General features: G+C 48.0%; 5 protein-coding genes across 5 annotated transcripts; 1 reads left to right on the forward strand and 4 right to left on the reverse strand.

The window, feature by feature from the left end:
• Positions 1-683: 683 nt before the first annotated feature.
• On the reverse strand, positions 684-3,092 carry N7455_009684 (uncharacterized protein; the record flags this gene model as incomplete). The annotated part of the gene is made up of 9 exons (XM_040956338.2): positions 684-792; positions 879-1,125; positions 1,387-1,426; positions 1,480-1,587; positions 1,854-2,332; positions 2,394-2,677; positions 2,740-2,918; positions 2,982-3,007; positions 3,062-3,092. The coding sequence occupies 9 exons, from the start codon at positions 3,090-3,092 to the stop codon at positions 684-686; spliced, it is 1,503 nt and encodes a 500-aa protein (XP_040813142.2).
• Positions 3,093-3,638: 546 nt separating this feature from the next.
• N7455_009685 (uncharacterized protein) lies at positions 3,639-3,941 on the reverse strand (the record flags this gene model as incomplete). The annotated part of the gene is made up of 1 exon (XM_065606265.1): positions 3,639-3,941. The coding sequence occupies one exon, from the start codon at positions 3,939-3,941 to the stop codon at positions 3,639-3,641; it is 303 nt and encodes a 100-aa protein (XP_065460228.1).
• A 17-nt stretch (positions 3,942-3,958) lies between these two features.
• N7455_009686 (uncharacterized protein) lies at positions 3,959-4,730 on the reverse strand (the record flags this gene model as incomplete). The annotated part of the gene is made up of 2 exons (XM_040956440.2): positions 4,453-4,730; positions 3,959-4,257 (listed from the first exon to the last, which is right to left on the reverse strand). Exons 1-2 carry the CDS (start codon positions 4,637-4,639, stop codon positions 3,959-3,961), a joined length of 486 nt encoding a protein of 161 aa, XP_040813080.2. The 5' UTR covers positions 4,640-4,730.
• A 1,541-nt stretch (positions 4,731-6,271) lies between these two features.
• N7455_009687 (translation initiation factor 4B) lies at positions 6,272-8,191 on the reverse strand (the record flags this gene model as incomplete). The annotated part of the gene is made up of 7 exons (XM_065606266.1): positions 6,272-7,302; positions 7,358-7,648; positions 7,709-7,786; positions 7,863-7,865; positions 7,926-7,970; positions 8,048-8,101; positions 8,188-8,191. 7 exons carry the CDS (start codon positions 8,189-8,191, stop codon positions 6,272-6,274), a joined length of 1,506 nt encoding a protein of 501 aa, XP_065460229.1.
• A 1,602-nt stretch (positions 8,192-9,793) lies between these two features.
• Positions 9,794-10,591, forward strand: N7455_009688 (uncharacterized protein; the record flags this gene model as incomplete). The annotated part of the gene is made up of 4 exons (XM_040956420.2): positions 9,794-9,872; positions 9,954-10,067; positions 10,126-10,242; positions 10,302-10,591. 4 exons carry the CDS (start codon positions 9,794-9,796, stop codon positions 10,589-10,591), a joined length of 600 nt encoding a protein of 199 aa, XP_040813176.1.
• Positions 10,592-11,113: the final 522 nt, after the last annotated feature.

Here is an 11,113-nt window from a genome sequence, read left to right on the forward strand (position 1 = left end):
CGGTGACATTCAAACCAGGGTTGTGGCACCATTATTCTCGAGGATTAAACAGACGTGAGACATTGACCTGGATAATAGATGTAATGGATGTGACGCATGCTATGTGTCCTGAGGTCCAATTCTATCCTGATCCTGTGCTCCAATGTCGTGCTGGTCTCGGAACTCCAGGGTTTTTGTTGTTTGCTTATGTTGCGTACGTCACCACTTAAAGGTGGGTCCGATGATCTGAAACGTGTGATAGGGATCGACTACATGTAAAGGGGTTTCAGGTTGGGTGTATTAATAAATTAGTATATTGGAAGGGGTGAGAGTATAAGGGATGTATATGTTGTAGTCGGAAGTTCATGTTTTTAGGGTTACGATTTTGTTTGGGTACACCCATGAACACTACACTGGATGTACACGGTACAACTACATGTACGAGGCCAGATTAGAATCTCAACCTCAATTGAAATGATTGAAATGACTTGGAGTGAACCAAAGGGATTTTTGCAATTTTTGTTGTCATTTCAGAGAACAGTTCTCTCGCTTCACAGCGCCCGGCACTATGACAAGGCCCGAGCCGGACATGCCATGCACAATCCTTAAATTTCGTTATCGCCGAAGAGATAGTATCGCCATACAAAAACCCCGACCTCGTGCACCCATCCCAACTAAAAGGAAACAAACTGGGTTTATTCCATTTATGCCTCGGTGGTGACACGGCCCTTGGGGTTAGTGACCTTAACACCGAGAGCCTTGGCCTTCTCGATAATCTCAACACGCTTGCGGGAAGAAACGGCGTGGCCGATCCTGTAAATTTGTTAGAGAAAGAAATATATAAAGCGACTTGGTCACTGATAGACACAGCCGGGACTGGCGCAGGAGGCAGAACGTACTCAGCAGCGAAGGTGCGGTTGTGCATGAGGAGGAGCTCAACGTCCTTGGTGTTGTGGACGAGGAAAGCCTTGTGGCCGGAGGGCATCATGTGGCGGGTCTTCTTGTTGGAACCGAAACCGATGGAGGGCATGGCCATCTGGCCCTTGAAACGGCGACGAACGCAGTTATCAATACCCTTGGGCTTGCGCCACGAGGCGCCAACGCGCATGAACCGGTCAGACTGGTGACGGTTGAAGCGGTTCGTGCCTAATTGTCGATGTCAGTCCTCCATTCGTGAATGTGAAAAATCCGTGCTTCTTTTCGGCCTCCACAGCCCTGCGGATAATGTCGTCCTTCGATCCAAGACAAGTGTTGATTTTTTTTTCCACTGCAATCCCCCAATGGTTTTTTTTCTTCGTTTGTTGCATCTTGCTGAGCTGGCTTTGTTTCATTTGGTCGACGATCGAAGGGCGAGAGTATCCAGGGCACGGGCACGAAAAGGAATGGAACAGGTAATCGGGAACATACGCTTCTTCACGATAGGGATGTGCTGCTTAGCGGCGGCCATCTGGAATCAAAATTAGTGACTGAATCGAATATCATGCGCATTTGGTGACTGACCTTGTCGGTATTGCTGGGTCTCGCCGGGCGTTCGAGAGTTGTCGGGTCGGAGTTCAATCTCGAAAACTTCTCTCTCAGGTTCTCCCGCAGCAGAGTGGGAGACCCACACTAGTGCGCTTTGGGCGAACTAAGCGAAAGCAGACCACTTATGTCAGCCTAGGGCTGATCTAGCCCTAGCCCTACTATTCCTCTTTGGGTAATATCTGGAGATGTTCTATACAACCGTAGATGATTAGTCTCTCCTTTATTACGCTGCAAATTAATAGTACTAATATTACATTAAACTAGCCTTTCAATATATCTTAATCTTTATGCATTGATTTTAGAATGATTTTCTACATAACATCTAAATATCACTGCAAATGCAACTGAACCTTCTCGCCATCTTTCTCGCCACTCCGCAACATCTGCTCCAAGATCTCAAGATCCGCCAATGCTTCCTCGGGAGACTGTCTAATGTCAGGCTTTCCACTCACGATGGAGTTTGCAAACTCCGCCACCTCCGGCACAACACCCCTGCCATCAAACTCAACATGGTGCTTCTCGCCATTAACAGTCACATCATCGAAGTTCAAGGTGACAACACCTTTCTCGCAAGCAACCTCGAAAATCTGATCATTAAATGAGGATCCCCACGACAAAGAGATAACGCCAGTAGCACCAGATTCAGTCTTCGCAACGGCATCCACTGTATCAACCGGTGGAAGGAATGCTTGCTGCAACTGCGACTGCGCCGACAGGATGCTAAGACGCTCCGTCGGGCCTAGAATCAGACGCAGCGCAGCAGTCATGTGAACACCACCGTCCAAAAGGAATCCACCCTGGTACTCAGGAGTCTTGCGCCAGGCGGTGTCTAGTTCAGATAGTCAGTCTCCGTTAAGATCTTCCATGTAGAGAATCAGGACTGAACATACGGAAGTACTTGTTGTTCTGATCCATCAGGCTGTGAACGTTCACCCGGAAGTTTTGGACCTTGCCCAGCTTTTGGACTTGCTCTGCCGCGAAGAGGAACTTCGTGATATAACGGAAATTCTCGGCGACGGCCCAGAAGACCTTGCTGGTATCGATAGTACTCTTGTACCATTTCAAAAGTTCCTGAGCAGTGGCAACATCCTTGGCGATGGGCTTCTCGGACAAGACGTGCTTGCCAGCAAGGAGTGCTTTCTGAATGAACTCCGGCTGAACCAGAATAGGAAGGCTATCAGAGTCGAGGGTTAGTGTTTCGCTTTTAGTTGAATCTAGAGAAATGGGATCCCGTACGCAATAATCACCGCGCCGATATCTGAACGAGCCAGTAGATCGGCATAGGACTTGTCAGAGCCTGAGTCTTCAGAGTAGAGATCGACTTCAGACGTGCCACTGGCGAGGTCCTGGGCTGACTTCAAGGACCGAGAATAGATGGCCTTGAGTTGGAAGTTTGAGGCAGCTTGGACGGCGGGCTATATGATTAGTTAGTCAAGTAGATTATATAAAAGATAGTACTATTGGGGAGTTTGTCATACAAGGTGCTGCTCTTTCGCAAAGAGACCTGTTGAACGTTAGCCAGTGCATATAGCGTAGAGTATATTATAGAAGTATGTACCACTGCCGATGATAGCCACGCCGATAGACATAATTGTATAGAGGGAGGGAGAGATATGGAGAGATAAAGAGATATAGAGATATAGATGAAATATCAAATGTTGGTACTTTTCCAGTCCTTCCGATGCTATTAAAGGAAGTTTAGCAGTGGAGTACATTTGAATGTCCCCCAAAGCCACTTCAAACTGCGGGAAGGTCCAACCTTGACGCACGTCATTTGGTCGGATGCATTTCCTATTAAGTCACTTCTCTGGCGGATACTTATACTTTATAGGACTAGTTTGATGTACTCTGTACAATACTTCCTAGGTTCTCTCCAAGTGTCTACACGAGGACACGGAAACTCCGTGATAGATCGGGTTTACAATTCAAGAACTCCTCACATTATGTCGGCAAAAAACCCCCAACCATAACCAAAGTCTCCAATAACACCATCCGAAAAATATCAACAGGGAATCCCAACCCAAATCCTACCAAATACACGCCCAATCATTCCCATCATCAAATAATCCAATCGTACCAGTCGTAAAAGCCAAAAAAACCCCCCCTCCACATGTCAGCCAAAAGCCTTCCAACCATCATTGATGATTAACCAAAGCCCTCAAACGTTCCACACGCGCCATAGCATTCTCCAACTTCTCCAACCGACTACGCTTCTCAACATCCCTCCGTTCCAACACAGCAACCCTCTCCTCAAGCTTCGCGCGAGCCTTCCGCTCCTCCGCAACCATCTCATTCGCCTGACTAAAAAGTTGTACAGTCAACTCCTCCAACTCAGTACTCGCCTGCGAAAGCTGCGACTCGGCCGCCTCGCGCAGTCTCTGTTCGCGCGTAAGCGCATCCTGCAACTCGGCGGTGTGCTCGCTGTTCGCGGGGGACATATGTGTGTGGGGTGTTGTCAGCGCGGTCGGGGTACTTGGGAGAACGGCGCCGCTGGATGTTGAGGGTGCGCTTGCTGGGGTTGCGCTGCCGCGTCGGTAGGGGAGGAGGGAGGCCAGGTTTGTGAGGCGGCTGTGGTATGTTTGTGGTTGGGGTTGGGATTGGGATTCGGAGGATGTTGGGCGTTGTGGTGAGGAGTGGTCGGGTTGGGAGGGGGTCTCCCCAGTGAAGAGCTACTTCGTGGAGTATGGTAGGATCCTTGGGATTGAGAGGCGCGTAGACGGCGGATTTCATCTTCGTACTCGGTGAGTTTGGTTGCTGTTGATGGGGTTAGCGGGGAGTTTCTTGGTTTATGGCTGGGTTGGAAGAAAGGGAAGGGTTTGGCAAAAAAAAAAAAAAAAAAACAGTAGACTGCTGTATTTTCTGTAGACATGCGATCACATTCAGGCTATGCTTGTGTATGCTTGTGTATGTAGTCTGCGAAAAAAACAGTCGAGTCCTGCAAAGGCTTACCTGTAGCGGAAGCGCGCGCTGTCAACGCATGCACCTGCCCCTCCAGCTCCTGGATTCTATCGTGGGCGCCAGAACCATCTTGGGGAAATCCTTCGCCCCAACACATAGGACATTGTTTTTCTGATATAGCGACACCCTTCATGGCCGGTGCGACAAGCGTGGTAGTGAGGGATGTTGTAGTCGACATAACAACATGGGGCCTTACCCCGGGATTGTCAGGGTTTAATTGGTTTCACTAGTGCTAAGAGGATGTAACGGTGATTTGATGGGGTTTAATAAGTCCCCCAAATACTAATAAAAAAGAAAAAAAAGAAAGAAATTTCAAAGGCTGAAAATCATAATCCCTGACCCTTTGAAGGGGTTACAATTAATTCCATACCGGCCACTCTATTTCTTGGCCAATTGTATCTCCTTGGTTCCTGGATGATCTCATAACATGTTATGAATGCGATTTAGATGGGGATCTTGAACTATGTTCAAAACATACTCAAAACAACTATTTAATTGAAAGCGAGCACAGTTGATTGTATATACTAAACTCCATACATCTCACACCTCATATCCTCGGTACATAAATCTGCCACGTTCGACCCGTTTGAGACTAGTGGATCCTATTTATACCCTTGCTTGATCCAATAGTCGACTTATGTACGGAGTACGGAGGACCATGAAATCTGGACTATTGTTTTATGTCTTGGATCTAGATGCTATTACTACTAAAATTAGATATCACATTCATAATTACTCCCTATAACCACTGTTCATCATTAGAAAAAGTCCAACCTCCCCATTTCTTCAAACTGATCGACCACGTTCTGATACACTAGTGTTTTGGAATTTGGCCTTGGCAGAAATATACAGGCCGGGCACTTATGAAGTACGTATGTTGTACGGAGAGATATGCTGGCAACATATCTATGTTGTATAGCTAGGTAGCCTCTCACTATTACATACCCTAAACATTCTACAAAAGCACAACTGTCAGTGAAGACTGCATTTCATTCTATGCTAAGCGGAAATTCAACTCAAGGTTAGTACGCAGAAATGGGGCAAGGACCATCAAGATAACTCTCCCATGCAAAGACCCCAAAAGAATTGAATTGGAAGCAGCCACAGAAAGAAGAGCAAAAGAACAGGAATTGATTTCATCAACGTTGTGCTCATGAGAGGGGTGCTCGTAATGACTATTCTCGCAGAGTCGTCTTGTTCGCATGGCCGGGAAAGAAGAAAGAAGTGTTTAAAGACCCCCGACCCCCTAGATCCACGGCAGACAGAAACGAGAAAGAAACAGGACCACCCGTGGTCAATCGAACGGAAGAGAGGAGAAAAAGAGAACAAGAAAAAAAAAGGAAAGGGAAAATAAAATGGAACATGTAGTATTCATTTCGCATCGGCTGTAATGGTCATGGGCAGATCACTTTGAGTCACGCATGGGAATAATAGCTAGATAGCGAACAAGACATAAAATGAAACTTTTCGGACTGCCAGATCATCGAAGCGAGGACTAGATGTATATCGGAAAATCTAGCCCACGAAAAAAGGAAAAGAGATCATGAAACCAAAGGGCAAAAGAGTAGGAGTGGAAAGGAGAATAAAGCTCAATCAGAAAAAGCAAATCTACGTCCGGCACTGAGAAATGGCGGGAGCAGGTGGTAATTATGAGTGACAAACCTATCTCGGTGCAACCGCTCAAGGTAACTCGACCGAGCAGTGCACCCAAGACCGGAATGAACCTCGTCCAGAATTAACCCACCTGTCTACCCGGTAAAATCCAAGGCTCAGGGCAAAAAACGGCCGTTGCTTCGGGGTATCGATACGTTTATGCGAATCCACGACCAGTCTGTCCACGGCGGTTGTTACGCTTGTTCACACTGACCGTGCTCCATCCCTCGTCGTCACCGCCAGCACCAGCACCAGCCTCAGGGGCCGGGGCTCTCCAGCCGTTAGCAGACGCTTTCTTGGCTTCGACAGGAGCGGCAGCTGTCGTCTCCTCGGTCTCCTGGTCAGCGGTCAACTCGCCATCCTCACCGGCCCGTTGGAGGATCTCGAAGTTGCCACCACCCTTGGGGGTCTCCAGGGCATCCTTGCCGTTGTGGTCCACGGCAGGGGCTGACTCCTTGAGCTGCTTTTGCTTCTCGGCGAACTTTTCAGCCTTCTCGGCCTTGGCCTTATCGGCAGCTTCCTGCTTTTGGCGAATGGCAAGCTGGCGTCTCTCCTCAACCTGACGCTCGCGGGTAGCGGTGTCAATGGGGCGAGCGGCACCGAAGGGGCTGGCCTTGGAGTCGCCGCTGGCTGAGGCGGGGGTGGGGTTCTCTGAGACAGTGCGCTTCGTCAAGTTCAGTTTGGGGCGGCTAGCAGGGGCAGCAGGAACGGCAGGAGTGGCAGAGGGGGAGGCGGGGCTGATGGGCTCCTTAGGAGTTTCGTCGGGGCGCATTCTGGCGCGCCACTGGTTGTCCATATCGGCAGCAGTAGGTGTAGGCTCCGGGCGAACGTGCTCGGGGCGGGGAGGGCGCGAGCCCTCGTCCTGGGAACGTCCCTCACCCCATGCGGCCTCGGTTCTGCGGAAGCTGGAACCGGGTCCGTCGTTGCTGTGCTCTCGGCCACCCTCGCGAGGCGGGCCACCGGCAGAGGGCGAAAGGGGTCCCTTACGCTCCCAGTTGTTGAAGTCACGGGGCTTTCCGTCGGACTCGAAGTTGCTGCGGCGGCCACCGCGGTCATCGCCCGCATCGGAGCCGGCATCCATGCCACGTCCGAAGCTGGAGCGCTCAGGCGCACGGCGTTGGGGAACATCGGGGAGAGGGCCACGTCGGGACCAGTCAAGATCCTTGCCTTCCAGGCGAGATTCCTTGGCTAAAATAACCTGTCAGTTTGAGATCTTTACCAAACACTAACCTTCAGTACTTACGAGGCTCCGCAACACTGGTACGGATGGAACGTCCCTGGAAAGACGAGCCAGAGAGATCCAGAGCCTTCTGCAGACCCTCGACAGTCTCGAACTCAACATATCCGAAACCCTTGGGGGCCTTTGTCAGCTTGTCTTCCACGAGACGGACGCTCGTCACACCACATCCAGCGAAGAACTCGGAGATATCGGCGTCGGTTGATTCGAAGGAAAGGTTGCCAATGTGGCAAGTGTAGGGGGGCTGGGTGGGGAGATCAAGAGGCTCCCGGACGGCATATCCACCACGCTCGCGCTCTAATCATTTCAGTCTGTCAGAATCTGTTCTCTGGATATCTAGCGCGCGGGGTATCATACCAAAACCGCCAGTGGAGCCGGAGCCGAATGCCAAATCACCTGCGGGGCGACGGCTGAAGGTGGATGCCAAAGGCTGGGCTGTCGATATTGTAAGCAAGGGTTCCGATCAACGATAAGCATGTTAGGATGTTAGGGTATCGGGCACACTACATACTGGCTATAAATTTTGTTAGTATAATTTCGCAATTTCCATAGCGGGGGAAGATCTGCGACTTACAAGGAAGGGGCATATCCTCCATCTCATCAGCCCAAGAGCCAAGGCCTATAGTCGTCAGTAATCACATCCAATCATCCAATCATCCAATCATCCAATCATCCAAATTTTTCCCGGTCACTCACTTTCATCGGCCAAGAAGGTGCTCATAGACATCTTCTGGGCTTTGTTTTTGGGAGCTGATATTTCATCATGTTAGCCAATCGCCTATGAATATTTTCGCGGGGGGGCGATGCCCTGGGGAAATGGAAGGTCTGGAACGAACCCATGATTGCGGTTTGAAGTGGGAAACGCGCCGGGATTTGTGCGCGCTTCTCGGAGGGTAGGGTTGAATAGAAGAAAAAGTCAAAAGATCAGAGACACCTGGTGAGAAAACCAAGAATCAAAATTTGAGTCAAGTGTGTTAGATTCAATATCTGCAAACCCACAGTGGAAAAGTTGGTAGAGGGGAAGTCGGCTGCGGCATGGAAGTGGACGGGTTACTAAATTTTTAGTGATGACGCTAGCCCAATCAGAGCCGCGAGATCGGTCTATACTGGAACTGCAATCATCTTCGAATCCGTTTGTATTCCTATAACAAGGGATGTGAAACTAATAGCTTACTCGTGCTTTTGTTTGCTTCGAATGAGTAAAGAAGAAAAAAAAAGAAAAAAAAAGAGGGAGAGAAAAATCCGAGTTCGTACCTTATCTGTCTACAATGGTGGACTTCTTCATACTCGGCTAAAAATATATCATAAAATATACCCCAAAAACAGGACGGACTACACAACTTCATCCCTGTCGCAACTTGATTGGCTAAAGTTTTGTCACTCCAGAAGTAGTCGGTTTGCAGTCGCCTCAATTACTTCAAAGTTGTAAGAGCCAGCGGTATCACAAGTGTTTGTAGATCGTTCCGCATCAGTTCTTAGTTCAATATGATATACTTTACCGGAGCCTCTAGTACAACATACTATATAGGCCTGGTATAGCCTTTTTGGGCGGAGGTTTTTTTTTTACTATGTAATACCTCAGAACCTCTACCTCTGCCTAACCCCCATCGTAGAGATTATCTACCTCTTTTAGTAACCTAGCCATGGTTTCCATAAATTGATCCACGGAGAGAGTGCCACTCTCATCTAGTCATACTAGGTTAAGTATAGTGAATTTTAGTAGTACTATGGTTTTTTCCGATAACTTTGATAAAGCGCTGATCAACAGCTACTTTAATACTTAAACTACTAAGAAGACACCCAGAGATATAGTAACCCTGAACATTGTACGACTACAAGTGAACGTCATTCCTATGCTTCGTCAGCCTGATTTCCAAGTGTTTGTATAACAAAATGCAATAACATTGCAAAGCTGGCTCGGAGAACCGAGCATTGACTTCAACAGTCACCTGGGCAAGCCTTTTGGCGTAGTAATAGGCGGTTCTTGGAGATTGCGCCTCGTATTAAAGTGGAGGTTTGGTTTTTTGAGCCAGTTAAAGTACATAAATAGCGACAGTTTGAGGGGGAAATAAAGATCGTGGGGCTCAGTCTTGCAGGCGATCAACTGGACATGTGCAATGTGGGGATATATATCTATGGATCTTCACTTTCTTTATCTACCATTTCTCCTCATATTTAAAAAAGAGCCAATTGTTACATAACAAGAATATAAAATATATGCAAATTCCTCAGTTCTATTTTATCCCATTTGAACATTATTGTTTATGCCCTAATTCGTCCATCTCCAGGGCTGGATGACAGAATTACATAATCCAGAAACATTGATCGGACACGTGACCCGAACCTTTCTGATTTGGATTGCTGCTTTGATGAGTGCATTCGATTATTGTAAATACCCCTCCATGACTCTTGGACTCATGCATCTCTGAGTTTGAAGAAAATATGGGTGACCAAATCAAAGACGTGCAGGACTTTCAGTCCAGCGCCCTCCTGTCTGCAGCCAAAGTCGGAGCCCTTAGCGGTTAGTATCTGCCCTTCATAAGATTGTTTGGGATACAGACACAATGAGTCCCTGAAGATGAAGTGCTAATTTTTCAACCAGGAACTGCTGGCCTGATCTATGGAGGAGCCGCGGGAGTCATCAGATCGCCCAATCCCATGATTCATTCATTGTCATGTGGCATCCACTGGTTTGCATGCGGCTCAGCATTTTGGTGTATGTGGAGACACCTTATGTTTTATATTGCTGATGTCTAACCTGAATATTGAGACAGGGCTGCGGAGTAACATCATTAGACATCACTACCAAGATAAAGCCTCGCTGAAGGAGCGCACTTACGCGAGTGCTCTATGCGGTGGCATTGCCGGCGGAAGTGTAACGAAGTTGATGGGTACCGTATCCCGCACCGAAAGAACATCCTGTGGCATCACTTCTAACCAGATCATATAGGAGGCCGGCTGGTTCCGGGGGCTATCATTTTCTCATTACTCGGCTACTGTGGCCAGAGCGTCTTCAACCGAGTGGACGCGTGGCAAATGGAAAATGCACACAAGACATCAAAACCTTTGATGCAGCGAATGGCTGAATCTAAATGGATCCCACTCCGTTCACTCTCTGACCAAGAATACAGGGAGATGTTGAGTGAAAAGCTGCTTAGCATTGAAGCTGAGATTGCTCTTCTTGACGATAAGATCGAGGAACTGGAGAAGTCTCGACCGGTCCCTTCAAGCTCGAAGTAACCTTGAAAAGCGGGATACGTGAAACTAAAGAAAATGTAAATTATTGTACAATATGAGGAGGAGAGAGAGTAAAACAAAGAGACATAGATTCAAGAATAATGAATATAAAGAGCCCGGGCCTGGAGTCGCCCCCAGGGCTGACAAGATGATCTCCCCTGAACCTTGGGAATGTCTTGGGTCGCGTGTCGATCAACCAGAACATACATATAAACAACTATATAGGAACATTCGGAGAATAGATTTGGAATATAAAGAAGCTTTACTCCGTACAGTATAATATATCAAATAATCCCCAAAGGTCAAAGCGATGTAAAAAAAAAAGAAGCCGGTTTTGGGAAATAACTAGCGTTCCGCTTTTTTTTTTGGCCAGTTCCTCCGATCTGTCCGGTAGCCCACCTCTCTCATCCTCCCTTACCCTTTAATCCTCCCCCGGCATGATTCGCCTACACTCATTTTGTTTGAATCAGCCTGCAGTGCTCATCCTACTGAGACTTTGATGGATAACGTCGCTGCTGTTCTGGA

The sequence above is a fragment of the Penicillium solitum genome, assembly GCF_028829755.1.
Source record: "Penicillium solitum strain IBT 25940 chromosome Unknown utg000008l_segment0_segment0, whole genome shotgun sequence".
Classification (NCBI taxonomy): Eukaryota; Fungi; Ascomycota; class Eurotiomycetes; order Eurotiales; family Aspergillaceae; genus Penicillium; species Penicillium solitum.